At 35.9% G+C, this 23735-nt stretch overlaps 1 protein-coding gene across 7 annotated transcripts in view; it reads right to left on the bottom strand.

Moving 5' to 3' along the window:
* Positions 1-23735, bottom strand: part of LOC149544340 (uncharacterized) — a 167965-nt gene that overhangs the window by 116995 nt on the left and 27235 nt on the right. For 4 of the 7 annotated variants that reach the window (XM_089798790.1, XM_089798791.1, XM_089798794.1 and 1 more), the window contains exons 3-6: positions 18201-18333; positions 17990-18090; positions 8055-8126; positions 7848-7923 (exon numbers count right to left, since the gene is read on the bottom strand). In XM_089798790.1, coding sequence (XP_089654916.1) covers positions 7848-7923; positions 8055-8126; positions 17990-18090; positions 18201-18249 — 298 coding nt within the window. In that variant the 5' untranslated portion in view covers positions 18250-18333. The remainder of the gene's footprint in view (positions 1-7847; positions 7924-8054; positions 8127-17989; positions 18091-18200; positions 18334-23735) is intronic. The other 3 variants (XM_089798793.1, XM_089798795.1, XM_089798796.1) reach the window with 2 other exon arrangements.

Here is a 23735-nt window from a genome sequence, read left to right as displayed (position 1 = left end):
TTCTCCAAAGTGGAGAAAATAGGAAAACAAGCACACAAAACACAAAAACTTCAAAAGAAAGACGTACCTTTGGCAAATGACTCAAACATGTCAACAAACAAAGCACTTCAACATGAGAATTCAATTTTGGAATTTGGGGAATTCCAAAAGTGTGAAAATGAGAGTTTTCATCATTTTTAAACGCAAAATTCACTTTTCATCGCATATATATAGACAAGTGTGCAATAACAAGCCATAATATGCATGGAAATAGCAAGATAAGCATGAATTAATGAGAAAGTTTGAAAAAGTCCACTAGGAGATCAAAGAGGCAAAATAGCAAGAATCATAAACTTTGAAGATCAATTCTCCTCAAAATCCAGAGTCCAAAACAATAATTTGACTTTTTTGATACTTGCATTCAACAAATATTAATGAGCAATGAAGAGTCGAATTTGATATGAAAATGTCAAATACATGGTCTCCAAAGATAATAGCATGCATTAAAACTCAAAAACGACCCCTCTTGATCCAAATGTATGGGCTGAAATGTCATTTTTTGAGGTTTTTGAACAACATTATTTTTTAATGCAAAAATCTGGGCCGTTTTAGCAAAAACGTGGCAAAAAATGCATGTTTTTGAGTTATTTTTTACTTGTGAATGCAAAAACGACTTGCCAAAATGCATATACATGGCTCCAAATGTAAAAAAGTGGCTTCAAAACATATTAAAGTGGATTAAAACCCCAATTTTCTGGGCGTTTTTAGCAAAAACGTGATTCATAAAAGGTTTAGTATAAGTCATTTTTCATTTTCAAATGCAAAAACGTGACCCTTGATGCATTGTCAATGATTGAATATGCCAAAACACCTATTTTTCTTGCAAAAATGTGATTTAAATAACTCTAAAATGGATTTATTTGAAGATTTTTCCAAAAACATGCCCTTGGAAGAAGTTTGAAAAAATGTTTTCTAGCAAGATAAATCCATTTTTGACGTTAGAAAATCCATTGCCAAGAAAAAATGACCCTATTGAAGAAGATCTCATGCAAAATCGTCAAGTAAATCTCTCACAATGAGCAAAATTGGGTTCTTGGAGAACAAATGCATGTGTTCTTCCAAAATCAGACCTTTTGGGAGGCACACCATGTTTTAACATATGCTTTTAGTTACAATTAAACCTTTTGGGGGTGACATGCATATTTTAAGTGAAATCTCATGGTTTTGATGCAATGCCATATAAAATTCACCTTTTGATGTAATGACACCAAAAAGGTTAACTTTTGATAGTCTGATGCTTTTAAGCTGAACTTTATATGGAGTGATATGTAAAATGTCCACTTTTGATAAATTATACATGTAATTGCATATAAAATGTCCACTTTTGATAACTTAAAGTCATTTAACAAATATATACAATTTGATTTCATTAAAATGCTAATTTAATGTGACAAACAATATTTATATATCATATTAAAAATATAACACATAAATATCATCTAAAAAGTAACATATAAATGAGCATTTGATTTAAAAATAAAAAATTAAACTGAAACTATATATTTATATAGTGACTTTAAGTGAAAGATCAAAAAGTAGCTCAACTTAAAATTATAACATAAAAAAAAGTCCATGTTGTAAGCACCTAAATGGTGCTGAGTTCAAATCTTCTTCAATACAAACTTTAAAAAAAATAAAAATTATAACATAAAGTGCACTATAATTACTTTAAGTGAAAAGTTAAATGATAAAGTAACTTAAAAACATAGCATAAAGTGAATTTAAGATATAATTTTCAAAAAGCAAATGTCAAATTAAAAATATAATATGATATTTTTAATTCGTGTTGTTGCATCAAAAAGGTCGACTTTTGAGGCATTAAAACGATCATATCTCTTGACTGACAACTCTAGGTTAGACCAAATTGAAAGGAAAACCAAAAGCCATGACATGAGTGAAATCAAAGGACTAAAAACCAACAAACACAAACTCAAAAAAAAGGACGATAAAGGCCTCTAAAATCAAGCAAAAGCTTGACATAAAGCAAAACGAAAAAGACTTAACGAAAGCCTCCAGTAAAACAATTTGATATAGGAATTGAAGTTGATTGATCGATCAACGTTAAACAATTGAATATCAAATTCAAAGTTAGAGATACATGAAATTAGCTTTAAAAAGTTTTGTGCTATTACTTACATTTTGTAGTGACAAAATGCAGGACAACATAGAGCAAATGCGAGGTACAATAGTGAGACAAGTATTGTATGTATATCCATTCTTGTGAAGAAACTTATTTGTATATTGCATGTTAGGGTAATAGGCTCATTTTGTATACATTGTATTTGATCCACCAACTCCTAATAGGTTTGCAGCAACTCCTAACAAGTTTGCAGCAACTCCTAACAGGGTTGAGGCTTTTAACAAGGCCTAGTCCTCTAACAAGGACTCGAGACACTATATGTATTTGATAGACTCTTAACAGGGTCAATATACTTAACAAAATTCTTTTGTTTCGCAGATCATCTTGTGAGTGTCATCCCCACCGGGGTTTTCCGTTGGCAAGGTTTTCCCTAGTTAACAAATAATGGTGTTATGAGTTCTCTTTGTGTATGGTTATATTTGATGTTCGATGGTGCTGGTTTACTTTCATATGCAAGTTATAAAGTAGTTAACAATATTCACTTGTGGGCAAAAGTTGGTAAAATACTGATTCACTCCCCCTCTCAGTATTATCTATTTCTAATAGTTTGTTGTCTTTGAAGAACATCTTGTTTCAAATTTTTTTGGGTGATCAATGTTCTTAATGCAAATTATTCTTTCCTCTCCATGCTTATTCTAAGGAGTGCTATTTTGCAAAGGATCTCTAGAGAGGCATTCATAATAGCCTGAAAAGGCAAAGGAGAAAGTGTTGGAGTTGAGGAAAGCCAACTCCGAAGATGCCCAAGATCACCTGCATGCGAGAACCTGTCAAAGAGAAGCCAAGAAGAGGAAGAGCATAGAGCAAGGGAAAAACCCTAAACGGACATGAGAGACAAATATGCAAAAACAAGAGAAAATGTATTTATAATGAGAAGTGATAATGTGATGAGATGTGATATGAAATACAATGAGGGAGCCTACTTATAAAGAGCTCATGGAAGCTTGTAGAACAAGCTAGAAGGTGGTAGAAGATAAGGACGACAACTCAGCACATATCCACAAAAGATGGAACATGCTAGAAGGGAACAAACTCCCGTGTTGTCATCAACTAACCACTACATGCATTAAATACAAAATATTAAATAAATGCATTTACCTAAGTAAGCTTAAGTAATAGAATAAATAATTAATAATTAATTATTTACTCTAACACCCCCCCTTACGTGCAACTTAGGAAAATGCCTTAAGCTCACAAAACTAAGATGAATGCAGAATGGGTCTCAGCAACGAGGCCATGTTAGGTACCCAAGTACAATGCAAGAAAATGCAACCTCTGAAAGTGGGGAAAGAGAGAAAACTACGTGGGAAAAACCCTCCCCCAAAAAGAGGTAAGAACCTAGTGAAGAACTGAAGAAGCCTCCAACTAGGGAAATATCCCTAAAACAGGAACAAGGAGTGATCATGAAAGAGCATCACTGAAGCATGTAGAAGCCGCAAATCTGTCAAACTACTGATCTGAAGAATGTCCATGGAAGAAGAAGGCATGAACCGAGCATGTCTATATGGTAGATGATCCATCTCACCGAAATGCATAGGTAGCCAACCACTACAATCACCTTGTACATAGAATCAACCACTGAATACATAGTTCACACTATCGAACCATCGAACCATGGATGCATTAGAACAACAACATAACCCCCCTTAATGTAGACGGGGTGTGATGACAGGCAACTGAGAAGGTGAGCCAAATCTCCTGCAGACGAACCAAGAACAACAAGAGAGGAAAAGAGGTACAAACACTTATAAAGACACGGTCAAACTAACTCTGCATGGGGTTAATGTCGTGGAAGGGACACTCACTTGACAAAGGGAGAATACCTAAAACAACAAACAAAGATCCCCTCCATGGTGCTTTATGAAAATAGTGCAAGTACAACTGACTCAAAACAACATTCATGACTCCCGGAATGCAAAAGTGACACTTTATCTCAGTGCGATACAAAAAAGTGCATCAAAATGATAGCTACAATGATCAAAACTAAAAAAGAGCTACAAAAAAGGAAAGTACAGCAAAAAATAAGAGAATCCATGCCAGAAAAATGATCCTCGGGCCTAAAACACTCAAAATATCCACCATATAGAAAAAAATGCCAAAACTATGATAGACAAAGCAAGGGCCAAAAACTAAAGAAAAGGACTAAATTTCTGAAAAGTACACAGAACCAGCTTTCCAAAAATATAAAGTTTTCAAAAAACAGGCATGGGACGCAAAAGATATGCTTGCCGGAGTAGAAAACATAACTTTGGACTTTGACAAAAAAAAGGCAATAAAAAAGCATCAAAACCAAAAAATACCTACACCAATGTCTTCGGCTCGAAACCAGCTTTTCGATGCTTTTTTTGGATCGGAAAAATACCTCCGTATGCAAAAGTTATGGCCAAAAAACCACAAGTAGGTCCAAAATAGAACTTGGAGAGGTGCATGCAAGGATGGATGATGCAAGGATGACGTCATGCTGATGTTAGCAATCCATGAGATTAAATTTGACGGCTAGGCAGCCATCACCGCAAAAAAAGAGTGCCACATGGCAAGTCCACATGGCAAAATCTGACGTGGCAGGTGTGACGTGGCAGGGCCACATGGCAATGTGTCGTGCAGCACACATGCCACGTGTCACACCCGCTGTTGTTGATGTGGTAAAACTGCTAAGCGGGCACTGGTTGTACCGAAAGTACACTGACTAGACGGCTGAATCAGACGAGCGGCGGACGGGAGCGTAGGAACCGGTGGAGGCTGTGCAGACGCCGTCAGCGGTGGCCAAATTAGGAGGTGTCGCTGTCGCGTGGGCGGTGGTGGCTCTGGAGCATGGCGCTAGTGGCGCATGGGCAAAGCAGCCTACTACAACTGTTGGAGGTTGTGCGCGAGTGGCGCGATGGTGGCCCTACGGTGGCACCGCGGTGGCGGCATATTTTTTTTTAAAAATCTCAATAAATGCCCTACAAATCGTCCGTACGGCCTCCTTAGGTAAAAAAAATTTGCCCCTCGGAGCTCTGTCTCCAAAATCGAGAAGTTTTATATGAATCTTGATTGCAAACAGCCTTCTGGATCCAATGGTGATGTCCGTTTGGACCCAAAGTGCTCTGAAAAATCGTTGTCCCCCTGATTTGAAGGAAAAATGCACAAACAAACTAGGGTTTGTGACTTCAAATCACGGCTTCAAAAATCTTCAACCAAGCAGTAGCAAGAAGGCTCTGATACCATGTTGGAGTTGAGGAAAGCCAACTCTGAAGATGCCCAAGATCACATGCATGCGAGAACCTGTCAAAGAGAAGCCAAGAAGAGGAAGAGCATAGAGCAAGGGAAAACCCTAAACGGACATGAGAGACAAATATACAAAAACAAGAGAAAATGTATTTACAATGAGAAGTGATAATGTGATGAGATGTGATATGAAATACAATGAGGGAGCCCGCTTATAAAGAGCTCATGGAAGCTTGTAGAACAAGCTAGAAGGTGGTAGAAGATAAGGATGACAACTTAGCACATATCCACAAAAAGTGGAACATGCTAGAAGGGAACAAACTCCCGTGTTGTCATCAACTAACCACTACATGCATTAAATACAAAATATTAAATAAATGCATTTACCTAAGTAAGCTTAAGTAATAGAATAAATAATTAATAATTATTATTTACTCTAACAGAAAGTGTGAAACCCATGGATTCCATTGTTCAACATGGGATAAATATAAGCATTGTCGCGATTCAATCTCCGTCAAGACCTGTAAGATGTAATTTGACACCAACAAGAACAAGCCAGTATGAGGTGTATGATGGTAACTAACAAGCATTAGTTGATGTATCTCTATTGTGACAATAACTAGAAATGCTCACTTAATGGCCTTTCAACTGCCCTAGATGTTGAAGATTTGGTTAGGAGAATGTTTTCTCATACTGTCCTTATTTTGAAACCTAACGATGAATGTTGTTCGTTCATCTCTCAAGGTAGAAATTAACTGGGGAAAGAAGAGGGCTAGATTCATGTTAAAGTGACTAGGGGAAACAAGAAGAACCCAACATGAGGTGTACGATGGTAACTTGCAGGCCTTAGTTGATGTAATTGTCTTGTCACTATAAGCAGAAATGCTTAGTTGATGGCCTTTCAAGTGCCCTAAATGTAGAAGTTTTGGTTATGGGGGATTTTTCCTTTCCCATGAAGCATATTGTGCTTATATTGAAAGCTGATAGTGAATGTTGTTGGTTCATCTATCAAGCTACAAATTCATTGGCAAAATAAGAGTGTCAGTTTCATTCTTGGGTGTCTTGAGAAATGAATCCTACAGCTGAAACGAAGTTCGAATGCTTATGACTATGGCAGTATGGAGTGCATGTACATGGAACCTTATCTTTTTAAAGAAGGATATAGATATCTAGGTAATGATATTTTAGTATTTAATATTCTAAACAATGTATTTATTTCTTTTTGAAAATAAAATTTCTAAAAACATACCTTTGTTCTATATGGGTGGTCTTCGCGTCTGGTGTAGGCTTTGTTGCACATGGTTGTTTATTGTCCCGTTGTTTGTGAGAATGACAACAAGTAGTTGTTTGTGAGAATGAAAACAAGTGTAAGTAGAAGGGCAAGTTGGAAGTGTTATAAATTTGAATTGACTACGAAAGCTAGAATGGCTTACCGTTTGAATACATGTTGGGGAGAAGCACTTTGTTGGCTATTGGTATGTGTATTTTTGAAGGGGTTGTGAAGAAGAGACAGAATGAGCAATGCACTTAGGCAAGTATGGTATAGATCTGAATTGGTAAGTCAAACTAAACTTGTTTACTGTTTCACAACATGTTGTGGCACAACACTTTCTTGGCTTTTTGTATCGATATTCTTAAGGTGGCTGAAAGGATAGGCAAAGACAATGTGTTAGAATAAATTTTAATGATATCAAGAAAGTGAATTGAGAAAAGGATAGGGAAGTACAAGATGGTGAATCGTGAAGCATAAATAATTACCTTTGCTTTGAATGCTTGCAATTTTTTTCTGCTCCAAGGGTTGTGGCACACAGTCTTTTGTTGTTTAGTTATTTTGCACATGGAAAATAGTAATGGATTAGCAATAACATTTGTGAGTAGTTGCATCTCCTTGAAGATGAAAACATATGTGAAATATATGGTAAACAAATATCGTGGTTGTATGTAGCTGTTTGATGTAGCCTGTCTGATAGGTTCACTATGCAGGACTTCACAACTTAGTTTTCTACCACATGATGAGCAAACGAGTGTAAGAAATGAAGTCTACAGAGACTGTAATTGGATCATTGTAGATGCCATAACTAGGAAGGCTTACCATTTGGTGACACGATCTTTTGCCATTGTACTTGCCTTGTATTTGGTGGTCTTGGATTTGCTGGAGTTGTGAAAGAAAGAGAGTTGGTGAATGTTAGAGAGAAAGAAAGGCACAGATGCTTTTGAGAATAATTATTGGGGCTTACAATCTAGATGTTGGCTGCATGACATTATTGATATCATGTCCCATTGATTCAATTGTTTTGGAGCAACTGTTAGTGTGGGGCGTCAAATCATAGAAATGTCAGAATAAGTTAAATAGAATGTAGAATAAAATGTATAGTTCAGCTATAGTATCATAACTTTCAGGCATGGAGTGCCTAGTATGGATACAAATTTTCTAAGTTATGAAGATGGGCTTTGGTGGCTTTACCTTTTGCTTTGCTTGCCTTTTTTCTATTTCTAAGTTTCTGGTAGGTGGTTGTTTGTGTTGAATGTTGCTCATCTAGCTGTAGAAAAGTAGAGGAATTATGTAAGTACATTGATTAAGTAGAACAGGATGAGAGCAGAAATTTATAGCAGCAGCTAAGACAGTATAAGAAATTTATTTAGAAGTTGGTAATGTGTTGTAGACACTTACTCTTTTATTTTTTTTCTTCAAAGTATGCCTTGGAGGATAAGTAGCCTGACTGGAACTCATGTTTGTACAACCCTGCAATTTTGTTGCTTTCTTTGTCATAATATGAGAATGCTTTTGATAAGAGTCTTAACATAGAAAAGCTCTAAGATGCCAGTAGTCAAAAAAGGCAAAGCAACAGGGTTACTAAAGGAGTATACATGTCATAGGCAGTTGCATTGTTTAAAGTAAGCACGAGAAACATTCATATTGCATGAAGTGGAAGCCATCTAGGTCAAAGCAACAGGGCTCTTAAAGGAGTGTGCATGTCATAGGTAATTGCTTTGTTCAGCAATAAGAACTAGTATAATTTGTATTGCACAAAAGACAAGCCATCTGGGTAGCAACTTATCGGAAGGTGCATGGTATCAAGTGTGTATTGCAAAAGTGTTATTAATGCCCTGTTTCTGTTTAATAATTATCATTCGTAAGGGATATTGAGAGGAGCTATAAGGATATCATGATCATTCCAATATGCCTCCAATCTTTGTACTATTGGTATATATGAGTAATTGTTTGTCGAGAAGTGGTTTGTTATTGTGCTGAGCAGAGGGCCTGTGAATGCATGGTTTCTTTTAGCATTTGTACACTTCTTGACTTTTTGGAGACGTCGATATTGAAATCACCAACAATATAGATAGTGCTTTGTGTGGGAACAATTTCCTTGTCTTTGTTTCTTACTATTTTGGTGTTTGCAAGTGTAGTAGCCGGTCTTGCATAGATATTGCAAACATAAATTGCTTGGTTGTCTAGAAGGAATGAGATTAGAATGGCCTCAACATTTTTGGTAGTGAAAGCTGTTGAATTCAATACATGGGTTGCTTGTTGGACACAATGCATTATGCCATGGACTTGGTATGTTGCAAAGCACTTATATTTTGGCAATGGTTGGTCGATGATAGGTCCCTTTAGTTGGGTTTCCTATAGATAAATAATGTTTGATGAGATTAGATTTTTTTCATGTAGAATGTCTTCTAAATGTGGCTGGAAATGATGAGTATTGAGTGAGGCTATTGTAATGGATGATGTTTTGTTAGGAGAGTCATGGGCTCCTTGAAGTTTCCAAGCAACATTTGTAGAGAAACGTGTCATTTCTTGCATGACCATCTCTTTTACCTTGAAATTTTTTGCTATTAATGGATTTAGCAAGAACAATGGCTCAATACTTGTTGTTTGAGAGAGGGTTGTGTATGTTAATACATGGCCATGCACTCCTTGGGGGTCGAATGCAAGGCCGTGCATAGTAAATCCTTGTGCTTTGTGAATGGTTCGAGCACATGCCAATTGTATAGGGAATTGTTTTCTAATAATGCTTTTGGACATATCAGGTTGCTTTTGAAGTGGTCTGGCAAGGCAGAGACTTGGTACCCACCCATTGTCCATGTATGTTTGTTTCAAGTTCGTTAACCCCGTGACTTGAGACTTACCAATAATAGGGTCATTGAATTCTAGCCAAATAATGTCGGTATCAGTCTCCTGTGTGTATGCTTTGAACTTTCCATCTACTTCATCGACAAGTCCATCTTGTATGTCATAGTTGCCACCAAAGATTTTGACACCTATATCTTGTTTTAATTGTATTTGGTTGGCCAAAGGTATAGTGTTTTTTTGCAAATGATCCAAGGTGGTAACATTGGTGTGCTCATCGATTGCATTGATTATAATTAGTTGTCTTGGAAGAGAAGCTAATATTTGGTTATGTGCATTGGTGTCCTTTCTTTTTTTAAACAAGAATGGAAATGTTGGGTCCATTGGTGGCGAGTGCAAGCATTTATCATTCAAGTATGATATATCAATGTTTTTTGAGAGCCAATTTGTACTCTTTTAAGAATGTTAATGAATGTTTGATCTTTTTGTTGGATTTTTGTTTGTAAGTTGTAGCATTGAATATATTGACGTCCTTTCTTTTGTAAAACAAGAACAGAAATATTGGGTCCATTGGTGGCAACGCAAGCATTTATCATTCAAGTATGATATGTCATCGTTTGTTTAAGAGCCAATTTGTATTCTTTTAAGAATGTTAATGGAGGTTTGATATTTTTGTCGGATTTTTTTTTGTAAGTTGTAGCATTGAATATTTTGTTCCTAGAAGTTGTAGGGTACTAGATCATCATCAAGAGCGAGGGGTTGGAATACTAGGTAGTTATGTATTGGTTCAGCTTGGTAGAAATCACCACAGAAAATGACATTGAGACCACCAAAGGGTCTATTACGCACTTGCATTATGTCACAAAATCTCTTGTCTATGCACCGCAACAAGCATGATCCAACCAATGAGATCTCGTTGATGACAATAATTCATAACTGGATATATTGTTTTGATAACATGTCTAATCTGTCAGGACTTAGAGGAGCAGAAACATATTTGTTAAATGGAATGAGAAGTGTAGAATGCAAAGTTGTGCCTCCTAGATTGTAAGCCGCCTTTCCTGTGTATGCAAGTAGTAGGCCCTTTGTTTTGCCCGGGTGAATTCTGATTGAGTTATTATAGCTACGAAGAAGGCCTTGGTATATTGCCTTTGTAGTGAACATTTTCCCAGTTCTTGCACCTCATGTTAGGAACAAATGGATTGGTATGGAGTCTGCATATTGTTTTCTCATCAAGATGTCCTTTGCTATGGTTTGTTGTTCTTTATTAAGTTGTCTTTGGAGACTATAATATGCTATATTGTCAAGCATGTGTGGGTGTAAGGTAAACTCAAATGGTTTCAATGGATTCCTTGTATATAGGTTACGATGTATTGTGTCTAAATCTGGTTGCAAGTCGTATTCTTCATTTGTTGCATGATTTTGCGTCCAAATGTTGTGGATATATTGACTATTTTCCTTGTCAATCTTTACATCATTAATAGCATCGTCCATGTCTCCCCATGACTCATTTACATTTTATGTATACTTTGCTTCATTAATTTGTATTATTTTGTCATTGGCAAGAAAAGCATCCAGCCATGTACTGTACTCCTCCTTCAATGTGTTTTCATTATTGAAGAATGGAACATAAAGTAAGAGTTTCTCTTTGTAGTGGTTCTGACCATTGACTTCTTTGATGTACCCTATGAATCTTATAATTTGTGGCCTTGTTTTTTGTCTCAATTTTTCTTTTGCTATTGTGTAGTCTACAATAAACTCTACTAAGCAAATAGTGGCCATTGGCAAAGGTCATTCAATGTAATTGTCAATCAAGCTTTTGCAAGCAACATTGTGTGATTCGTCTAGTTCATCACTTAAGAGTTTTGAGGATTTCAACATAAATGTGATGTTGTCAGCAGCTAAGGTGTCTATGAATGTACACTTTTGGGAGCTATAGTTAAGGAGGAGAGCAAGTACAATGTATATAGCTTGTTGGGACGACATTTGTTGTAAGTTTAGCAAGGCACAACCCAAGTTTTTCATTATATTTATGGCATCAATATTGTGGTGTCTATGGTATGTTTGTATCTTGTTGAATGCATTTGTCATTGAGCTAATACCCTTCGTCATTTAGGAGCTGCAATACATTGTTGCAACATAGGCATTGAGGACAAACTGAGCATCTGTATTTGACTACCACAAATGTGGGATCTAAGGTGAAAATAAATTGTTCCAGATGTAAGTAGATTTCCTTTTCAAGAAAAGAGTTGGTTTTAGAAGTGTAGATCTTATTGTCATTATGTAGTCATCTTCAGTCATGTGCAAGTTTTCCAAGAAATCTATGAAGGTTACCATAGAATGGAATCTTAAAGTTTCTAGCAAGTTGCTTAGCTGGTCACCAAGGTGTTTATTGTCTTTTGTATTATCAACACAAGGATCAAGTTTTTTTTTTTCCATTGGCGGCTGTGGAAAACCAAAGCGATATTTTCTTCTTTTTATATTCCTACATTGTCTAGTATGGTGATGCGTATGTAGCCTAGATATTTGCTTGTCAAAACATTCTATGTTGCATGTTAGATGTTTGTCAACAAAAATCCTAAATGCTTGCATTGCTTCTTTTCCCATAGACTGGAGCATCCTTAATCCATAGCATGAAGTGGTCATGTTTGTTCCCTCGATTCTAAAACTTCGTGACTGAGAAGTAGTCGCTTCTTTTTCCAAAGAATGTGTCATCCAAACTTAGCAAATATTTCATTGCATTAATTCATTTTTTATAGTAGCATGTGCAATTCATAGGGTCTTTTTTGATTAAATAAGAAGTGTCAACGTTGTTAGGGATTTGAAGACCTATATGTCTTGAGTTTGTATGGTTCAAGTGGTACAATTCATGTAGTGTTCTTGTTAGTGGACCCCAATTTTGCTCAGCACTAGTGAACGTAATAAAGAATATTGGGGGGCCTAACTATCGTATCATTGCGAAAACTTTTTTCTTGAGATTGTGGAAATAGTCTAGAGAGTTTTAGATCTTTTTAAAATCCATATATTTGATGTTCGATTGCAAAATTTTGTCGAGGTTTGATTTGCATTTCACATCCTTTTCTTTTAGTGTCCTACCTTTTAGTTTTCCTTTGTGTATATTCTTATCCATATTGTTGAGAAAACTTGGGCAATTAGGAGTTTGATTGTTTTCAAGAACAAGTTTGTCCTATGGTATGAAAAACATGATTTGAGTTTTGTATTTTCCATTGTGCAATTTTCTGGTATGAAAACTTTTTGGTAATGACATCATCATGTGGCTCACCAAAGAACAATGTTGGGAAGTTCATCTCTCCTAGATATTGATCATGGAATATTCCGAATAGTTTTTTACCTTCTACTGGTACAACTTCTATTACTTTTTCTTGTAAGGCATGTATAATTCTTGCCTCTACAAATCCATGCACCAAAGTATCTGCATCAATTTTTTGGCAACTGTCGGCTTCGCTATCATCATAGCTTGATGGGGATTCTCTGGTTGGAAACTACATTTGTGAGTGATAAGTGATCTTCCCAAGTTTTGTTTAACTGTACATTTTGCATTTTTTATAGAGTTGATTTACATAGCACATTAAGCACATTGATAATAGCTTTCAGTGTTACTCGTCCTTTCTGATATGCACTTGTATATTCTAGGCACCTTTTTAATGCAACAACTATCCATGTGTCATTCATCAGTTGTGGCAACATAGTTTGTATAATATTGATGTCCGTTGGCACATTGATAATTGTACCTATTAGTCCGATCTATGATATTTTTTGCCTAGCTGCCAAATTTGTGCGAATGCAATACACAATGAAATTAGTCTTTCTTCAAGCTCAGAAAGTGTGGTTTTCTATTGTAGAGGCTTGTTTGTTTTGATGTGCTCTGGGCTTGTGAAAGTTGGTTTCTTGTCATGTTCTAATTACTTTCTACAAAACCTGCATATTGTGCCACCCAACATTTTGGTTCTTTCTGCTAGTAGAAGTGAACATACGTGGATTGTATTCTATGTTATTTGTCTCATATATTTCTTGAAATGAAGTTGTGAACAAATTTCACATCTGTATTTTGGTGTCTTGTATTCTTTCAAGGTAAGATTCTATTGTTGTTTGCTTCTTTGTTGAGTGTTATTTTTTGTCCACTCCAATTCTTGCACGAATTTGTTGTTTTACTTTGCAAAGTGAGTGGTGTAAAATTTTATTAGAGGTTTTGGGTGATTTCCTAGAGGCATTTGATTGCATATTTCGTTTGGTGTTAGAGGCTTTATTTAATGGATTTGTTGATGGTATGTAGGATTTACCATGCACGGGTTGTCTAGGATGATTTTTATTTTTACTACCATGGGCATTATCTTTGTAATTTTGTCAACCAATGTTGTCATTGCCAAGTGCCAAGTATTAAGGCGATTGGCCATTGCAGGGTTTACCCTATATGCACTATTGTGTGTATGCATATCATTGATCTTGTTGTTAGAGTAATAAATATTGCCTTGTTAATTAAATCATTTTGATTTAATTATTAAGTCACTTATTATCTCTAGTTTACTTAAGCTAAACTTTGGGCATAAATTAATTAATTCTTTTATTAATTATTATCATGCAACCTAGGTTTTACCTGTTAGGGTTTTGATCTCCTTTTATAAGGATTGATCTCTTTGTAATTTACATTAATTCACTTTTGATAACAACAATTTCTCTTTTTTCTCATCAAGAATGTCTCATATATGGATCTAGGAATTCCAACCTCTATAGCTTTTGCTTCTCTCTTTCTATGACAGGGGTTTGCATGTAGATGATTCTTGGGAGCTGTGGGGTTGATCTTTCATCAACTTCAACATAGTACCAGAGCTCCAAATATTCATGTCCCTGTTCTGTTTATGAAAGGTTTGGCTTGGCTTTCAAATCTGTATTTTTTCTTTTCAAAGGGTTTCAATTTTTAAAGGTGTTTTGTATTGGATCTAACGGGTCATTTTTTTAGTGCCTTTTGAGCCTAAATGAACCTCATTGTTGTATTTGTAGCTCCTGAAAACCCCTATTTCCATATTAAATTTGTCCAATTTGGACACAATTGACTAGTAAGACAAATATTTTTGCTCTCAAATTTGGGCACACTTCCCAATATGACGAATTTTTTAATTAAAAAAACTAAATCAAATTTGTTTTTCAACTTTATTGAAAAAAAAAAAAGGCATGCTTTAAAAAATAAATCAAAGTTTAAAAAACCTTTGTTTGTTTTCTTTTCAAAATAATTTCAAAAAGTGCAAAGGATGCCTGCACAGTGTTGACATCAGCAGAGTATTGATACAATAGGTCTAACAGCCACAAGTCATAATGTTAGCATTTTTTATGCCAAAATTTGACGGTGATTCACCCATCATTGTTTGATTGGTTTTGTTCCAAAGACCCATTGATGGGTTTTTTGCCCGTATCTTGGGCATACAGAAGTAGTTTTTGACAAATCTTATATCTTAGAAAGTTCTTCCCAAGCCCATCATGATGGTGAAGGTTATTTGGACTTTTGATGCTATTTGGTTTCCTGTTTATGCAGTCAAAGTTAGAAGTTCTAATTTGCACTCTGAGAGACATATCTTGAGCATCTGATCTTTGATTTGGGAATTCTCTATATCGTTGGAAAGGTCTTTCCAAGCTCTTTCTAGTGATGCTAGTTGTTTTATTAAATTATTCTTTAGGCATATTTTATTTAGTCTTTTGCACTTTTTCATTCTGGTGTATATCTTGGTTGTTTCAAGTTCAAGGATGGATTTTGTTGCTTCAGATGATTCATCATGGGTTGTATTATCTATTGTACCAGCCCTATGTCTCTTCTAGTCTATTTAGACATCATTTGTATGCATTTTTTACAAATGCACTGAGATAAAGTGCCACTCTATTGCATTTCGAGATCTTGCACATCTTTGTGCTTTGTTGTTCTCACACTAAATTATAAAGTGCCTTGGGGGATTTCATGTTCGCCATATTCAAGTGAGTGTTCCTTCCACGACATTAGCTTCATGATGTATTAATGACATGTGTCATTATAGGTGTTTGTACATCTTTTGCACTCTCGATGTTCCTAGTTTTTCTTTCTGCAGGAGATATTGCATTCAGTTTCAATGTTCATGTCTTACCTCTTAGCATTATAGGGGAATTATGTTGCTTCTATTGCTTTCTTGCTTCAATAGAGTGAGCTATGTATTCAGTATTTGATCCTATGTACTAGGTGATTGCAGTGACTAGATACTTATGTATTTCGGTGAGATGGATCATTTACCATATAGACATTCTTTTATTCCTATTTTTGGAGGCCAAGAAGATACCTTGCATCTTAGATTGATCAACTCTGCAAACTTAGTCTTCTCTACTTGAGTCATGTTCCATATAGTGGACGTTCTTCAGATCGACAATTTGGTAATGTTTGTAGGTTCATGCTTTAGTGGTGTTCTTCATGATCATCTTTTGTTCCTATCTTCTGAAACATTCTTTCCATCTCTTTTTGGAGTAGGGTTTTTCCCACGTGGTTTTCTCTATTTTTGCTCTTTGCAAAAATTTGGTTGTGCTTGGGTACCTCATCAGGCCTTTGTTGCTGGGACCCAAATTTTCTTTCAATAGAAGTTTCTAGGTTTTTAGCTACTCCCTAAGTTTATCTTAAGGTTATTAATTAAATCATTTTTATTTAATTATTAAGTCACTTATTATCTCTAGTTTACTTAAGCTAAAATTTGGGCATATAATAATTAATTCTTTTATTAATTATTATCATGCAACCTAGGTTTTACTTGTTAGGGTTTTAATCTCCTTTTATAAGGATTAATCTCTTTGTAGTTTAAATTAATTCACTTTTGATAATAACAATTTTTCTTTTTGCTCATCAAGAATTTCTGATCTGTGGATCTGGGAATTCCAACCTCTATAGCTTTTGCTTCTCTCTTTCTGTGATACGTGTTTTCATGCAGGTAATTCTTGGGAGTTGTGGGGTTAATCTTTTATCAACTTCAAGACTTGTTGCACATGATATTGAAAATTTTTGTTGGTTTTATGCATTTGCAATGTTCTCCAATACATGCGATAGTAGTGGACAAGATTTTTATCTTCACTTGCAAGATATAGGGAGCCATTCGAAACAAAAATCAGCCCCTTCAATATTACTTTATTCGTATGGGTCTCCAACCTTTGTAATGAATGTTTCCCAATTTGCAACACCACAACTTATCCTGAGATCACATTTAATACATGTTTCTTTGCATTCCATAGTTGTCTTGTCTCCATGCAAAATGATTGTGTCATGTCTTGTCTAAGACTATGACCATCGTACTCATTATTTGTCAAACTTGCAATTGCATCAAAAAGCCTATCACCACAATTTGATATTGAAAGTGCATTATTGCACAACCAAAAATGTGAAAGTTGGGGAGCAAGTTGTTGCAAAATGCTAGTGCGGATTTGAGAAATAATCCAACTTGAAGGTAACCAACCTTCTCATTGGGACAGCCATGCTTTTTGCACATAGTGGTTCAAAATGTCCATGCAAAGGATTTTCATCATGAAACAAAATTGAATATGCATTATTATGTGGATCCTTGTTAAAGTGTAGATACCTCAATTTTGTTGTGGATGACCAGACGCATATTTGTACATTTAGCCATATGGAAGGCCACTTAATAAAGAACAAGTTCCCCCAAAGGTTGTACTCATTACAATTGGGGTTAGGAACTGCCGACAATCGCATTCTTTGTATGTATGTCTGAACATTAGGAATGACATGTAAGAAAGAAAAGCCTCTGGATCACCATTATTAAGGCTATTTACAAAATGGTCAATGATTCCATTGCATAGTTCTGTAGAGGTGTAGAGCATATGGAACAAGACCTAGAAAGAGTCAAAGAGGCAATCACCCTTGTTGTATGCAAAATATTTTAGCCTATACATTTTATTGTCCTCCAATACTTTATCGATTGTAAATTGCAGCACATTTCTATTAACAAGTTCATAATTTTCTGCATCTATCTTATACTTTACTGGTTTTGGTGGTTGTAGTGCTGGTTTTAATTTGTCCATGATATGGTAAAGCCTTGACAAGAAATAAAAAAAATTTAGTGAGATTACTATGGATGCTCTATGTAGCTCTATGTCTTGGCAAGAAACAGAACAAATTTAGTGTCATTGCTATGGTTGCTCAATGTAGCTCTATGTTGATGTTATCCATGCATTAGGACTCTAAGGGCCAAGAACTCAAAAGATTAGAGAAAGATGTAATACATGTATATTAATGCTATCTAGGAAGGCATCTATCAATTGATGTGGACAACCAGGGCGCAGTCAAAATGAATTGTTCCTTTAAGAATCTTAGCAATTTTGCTCATTGCAGCCCAATATGTATTAGATACTAGACAATTTTTTTGGATTAGTCCATATAGTTAGGTTAAAGATATTATTGTAATGTTTTAATTAAAGGCAACATTGCATGGAATGGAGAAAGTAAATGCACTCAAAATTCTCAACATGAAATTTGTATGGAGTGGTTGGCATCTCACCAAGAATGGAGCCAATTGGTTGGTCGTCAACAAGTGTTGGAATGTGGAATGTGTCCAACAAGTATTCTGAAGTCGTGTACTCAAAGTGGAAATCTGCAAGACTACAAAACAATAACTTATAGTATTGGACCCAAGAAATGTGTGATGTTAGTGGATTGTGTAGTAATATGAATTACACACTTTTAGGAAAGTAAGTATTAGTAGGGAATACCTGTAAAGTTGTTCTGAGATTTTCTTTCCGATAGAGGTTTCCACAACATTACTAGTAAATGACAGAGAGATGTGTTGTTGTGGCTCTTTGTTGCTGCTAGAGCCTTCCATTTATTGTCATGCTGTATGTGTACCTGAAATTGAAACAAAGTAATCATAGATGGTATTGGACATAAGAAATGTGTGATGTTGGTGGATTGTATAGTAATATGCATTACACACTTTCAAGAAAATAAGTATTAGTAGGGAATACCTGTAAAGTTGTTTTGCGATTTTCTTTCTAATAGAGGTTTTCATTTACTGGCACGTTGTACATGTACAATATGTTATAATGATGCATTACAATTACTTGTGCAGCAGAGTTGTTGTAGGCAGTTTTCTTCATTCTTTCTCATATTGGTAAATGGGTTATTATGCATCTTTATATATCTGTCAAAAGAGAAAGGTGGATCAATGGGGAGTCCTCTTATAGACTTGATTCATGACATATCCGCGAATGTTAGACCTTGACGTTCTATTTTTCCAATTGCTTTGTGGAACATGAGACCTCGAGATTTATGAATTGTGATAGCCCACACCATAGTAATTTGTATTTGCCTTTGGTTGCCTAATGCAATTGGTGTTTTAGGAAAACATTTTGGTTCTTGTGGATCCCATATTGGGCTAGTGTAGTTGTCAATCCTAGCTATAATGTACATAGGAATGTCAAGTGACTTGGAGCTAGGACCATAGACAATTTTAGTAATGTTTCCAAGTGCTCCATTAACGAGTCCTGCTTGTGACCATATGTTTACTGTGAGCATTGCACGTTGACCCTTACATTTTTCTGAAGTTGGTCTTCATTGGATCGGTTTTTTTATTACATTGAATATTCATTGTAGTGCTGATGGCAACTAGCTGGTTGAGTTGTTTCAACACTTTTTTTATTGTGCATGGTAACGATATCATTTGTAGAAAAAATGTGAATTAAGTTGTCAAATCCTTTGGTTTCTTCAAGCAATAGTTGATGTTCACATCTTGTCATTAGTAGTTCCCAGTCGTGTTGCGTGGGTCATGCATTTTGTATATTGGTCAATGCTTGTTTGAATTAGAGTTTTGCAAGCCCTTCACCTTGTTGGCATAATATGGTGTGTAATGTTACAACTATTGTGAATTATCTCCAAATTGCAAGCACGTTTGAGTGCACTGCATGTAGGGGTTTGTCTTATATTGGCAGTAGTTGCACAAGGTCTCTAGTTAGGATCACTGATCTGTTGCTAAAGTGAGTAGATTGGTCATTAGGAAATGCCTCGCGTAGCCTTGTATCAATCTTTAGTAGTAGGCACTAGCTGGTTGAGTTGTTTCAACACTTTTTTGTTGTGCGCAGTTATGATATCATTTGTAACAAAAATGTGGATTAAGTTGTCAAATTCTTTTGTTTCTTCAGGTGGTAGTTGATGTTTACATCGTGTCATTAGTAGTTCCCAGTCGTGCTGCGTGGGTTACACATTTTGTATATTGGCCAGTGCTTCTTTGAATTGGAGTTTTGCAGGCCCTTCACCTTGTTGGCGTAATATGGTGTGTAATGTTATGACTATTGTGAATCGTCTCCAAATTGCAAGCGCGTTTGAGTGTGTTGCATGTAGGGGTTTGTCTAATACTGGCTGTAGTTGTGCAAGGTTTCCAGTTAGGATCACGGATCTGTCACTGAAGTCAGTAGATTGGTCATTAGGGAATGCCTCGTGTAGCCTTGTATCGATCTTTAGTAGTAGTTTTGGGCCTATAAAGCTCATCTCATCAATTAGGATACACTTGATATACTTATGCCTTCTTGAAATGTTGTTAGTGCTTGACCATTGTGCTGGTGCATATCTTTGATTAGAATTTTGAGTGATGAATGTATTGTTGTTGCATTTATGTTAAACATAGCTACTCACGTTGGTGCGAGTATTATAATTTGTTTGTGTTGTGCCTAAATCTTATCGTTGAGTGCATGACATATGCATTAATTAGGTGTAACTTCCTGTTGTATCTTGGATTATCATGCGTAGTAGGCAGAGAAAGTGGCTTTTGTTGTGCTCTATAATAATTTTGAGGGCCTTCTCTTGGTCAAGTGATAATGTATAATTAGGTGTGTTCTGTAGACTGGGTGCAGTTCTAGTGTTGCACAGTTTGTTGGTAGCTACAAAGTCGGATGCAAAGTCATGTAAATTTGGTGGTACAATATGTTCAGCCCATTGTAATTCTTATCAAATTCACATCTTCCAAGCATTTGGATATCATCTAGATCATTATAATTAGTATGGCCCAAGCATGACAATAGTTCTCATTCTTGCATCTCTACGTTGTCCAATGAAGTTGTCTCGTTCACACTATCCTCTTGGTCATCAATCACAACAGTAACTTCCATGCTATGAGGTACATGCCACATGGTGTAGCCATTTGAATTCAACTCATACTAGTTTGCAATAATTACTTCTTCTATAAGTCCAATGTCTTTTTCAATGTTTCAAAATTGCTTGTACAATAGCAACTCACTCTAGCAAAATGTTTGGAAATGTTCAATGTCTCTGCCTAGAATGTTGTAAAATTTTGGGTACACATTAACAATAGCTTTATCTCTTGCCCTGCCATTTGTCCCCTTGTTGTTGTGCCAAGTATGAGAATGACCTAGCTGATTCGTTTAATGATAATGTTTCCATTTTTTGAGGCCGATTCATATATGTATGTAAGTAACTGCTATATAAGTGTGTTCCACTTACTTCCCGTGTGAATCGATGTAGTATCTTTTTGCCTACATTTAGGTTGCTAAATGGTCTATTGTACATCATCAAGGGAAGCTTTTGTAGCATATGACAAGTTTCTTGAGCACTTATATCTCATTCTACTACAAGTTCCATCATAAAATTCTGATATGCTTTGACAACTGCTTCTTCTGCCTAATTGTTGCTGAATTTTCTGGTTAGCATGTCTTTATAGGTCTCTAATGTTTTTTCTTCTTTTTTTGCGTATTTGGCTATATATTTTAGTACTTGGTCTTGTGAGGTCACAACTTGGCAATCAATATTTCCCCTCCATATGGAGAGCATCTCAAAATTGTGCAAATTCACTCTGTCATCATTTCTCGCAGGTTCACTTTTTTTTGCCAGCCTAATCACATGTTAACATTGAGTAGGGTTGTTCCTTCCAATGTGCTTTGTATCGACACTCCTTTGTTTGGCCCTTTTTCCACAAGCATGCCCCCTCTCTGCATTTAGTGTGTCTTTGTACTCAATTGAGAATTTGTGTATCAGTAAACCCATTCTAGTAAGGATGTTGTTGGTGTCTAGTAGGCATGGATCATCATTAGGAGACTGGTGTACCATATTGGTCCTTTCATTTGCTTCACATGAGTTCCATGCGGTGATATATATATCAAAGAATTGTTGTGCTTCTTCTATGGCAGTGATGTTCCAATCTATGCTTGTCATGTTTGGGGCATTTTCTAGCTAGATGAACCCATGGATTTGTGTTGTGCCTCGGCTTTGCAATTCATATTTGTACCAGTATTCTTTCGCTTTGAACATGTTTTCAATCACTTCCTCATGGAATTTTGCAAAGCATTGGTGCAAGTACAATGATGTTAAGTGGCAGTTGTTGATTACATTCTCCAACCATTGTTGTCCCAACTATTGATGCATCTTGTTGTCACTCGAGGGGATCTTTTGTAAGTCTGGTCATTTTGTGTTAGCAACACTGAGTGTAAAGAAGAGAGTAGGTTGGCTCAATTGATGGATCATGTTGGACAGTTCTTTATGCCTTGTGTTCCAGTATGGTCATGTGCCCCTCATGACACCTCCATAGTGCATAAACTCCTCAGCTAGTTGGTTGTCAAGAAGCGTGAAGTGTGTTCATATGGTCTCGTAGGTCTTCCATGCATGTTGGAATATCTTCTTCAGCATTTTTCTTTATAAATATTGCGGCTAAGCTTTGGCTGCGATGTCTCATCATTAGGTTGAAGACAAATTAATAGAAACTTGGATGTATTCTAAATCTTTGGTCATGAAATTTGAGTAGGTGTACTATATACTCGTGCATTTGACTTCTTTTAAGCGTGATTGCATTTGAAGTACTACATCATTTGGGAAAGCCATACTAAGTAGTCCTTCTGTGTCATATTTATTGGTTGGCAATGATGCCATGGTAGGCCAATCAACTGTTTCACCATTTTCGTTTGTGAGGTCCAATATTTCTTAGATGACATCTAGTTCTCTTTCCTTATTGTGTTGAGTCAATACAAAGGATGACATACTTGTTAGGGCATCATTTATCGCTTCTCCTTCACTTTATGCTTTTGTTTCATTATTCATTATGTCATTGGTTGTTCTAATGGTATGAGCAACATTTGAGACATTGATTCGTCTCTCAAGGAGTTGTGACAGGTGGTTAGTGTTGATAACTACATCTTGATATTGTGGATCATTGTTTATTTTGTATTCTAATGCCTCTTTTAAATGATTCCTGCTTACATAGCATTCATAAGAGTGCCCCTTTCCATCAAACCCAAGAACTATGAGGACATCTAAATCTTCAATTTTGTGAGGGATCTCTTTTTCTATGTTATTGATATCTTGGGGGATACTTATTGTGTTCCCACAGTACTTATATTGCCCTGCAGTAGCATGGGTAACTTGCAAGATTGGGTTGACCCTAGCGATGAGCATTTCTTCTACTTGAGTCAACCTTGCCAAAACAATTGGCTGCTCTCCTGGATCCATGTTATTCAACTCTGTGGACCGATGTGTACCATTTTCACTTTGGCATCTTTTACATGTGACTGTTGAGTTTTTGGACTCGACAAACATGCCCCTGTATGATTCTATGCTTGGGTACAATTCTTTGCAAATGTTGCATGTTTTCAAGGTACCCAAAGCATCTATTCTTTTTCGGAATCTATGTAGTGCATATTTAAACTTGGGGTCGTCAGTAAACATGTTTGATCGGTTTTCTTTTCTTTGGGGGCAATATTGATGTATTGTTCTTTGTCGTTGTTTGAGTTTTTTACGTGCACATATGTCTTCTTTATGCCATGTGTAGTATGCTCTACTCCTTTCTCTGCATTGTTGTCTCTTGAGCTCAACGTTGTTGTGCGTATCCATTCTTTCAATCGCAGACAAAAGTTTAGATGATTCATTACAATGTGAAGATGTGTAGTCTAATGCATTTATAAGAAACATTCATATAGCAGCAATGTTAGTGTCCAATTTCCACATACATAATTCTAAGCAAGAATGTTTTTTTTTAAGCAGTAATATACTGAAGATAAGTTAATAGTGAACATTGTTAGGAAAGATAGATACAATTGCTTCTTTGAAAAGAGCAAGTATATTTGATTTGTATACCGTAGATATTACTAATTCAAGAGTTACTAATGAATATATAACAATCAATAGTCAAAGTGCGAAAAGATATGAAGTGGTACATGCTTTAATTCTAAGTTGAAGTCCTTATTACTATGAAAGCCATATTTTTAATAACATATACTATATATCTTTCCTTGAATCAATTTAGTTCTACT

Source organism: Cupressus sempervirens, chromosome 8 (assembly GCF_028749045.1).
Source record: "Cupressus sempervirens isolate cs-2001-9-10 chromosome 8, ASM2874904v1, whole genome shotgun sequence".
In the NCBI taxonomy this organism is placed as follows: Eukaryota; Viridiplantae; Streptophyta; class Pinopsida; order Cupressales; family Cupressaceae; genus Cupressus; species Cupressus sempervirens.
Note: the sequence above shows the minus strand (reverse complement) of the source record. Positions and strands in the feature narration are given on the sequence as shown.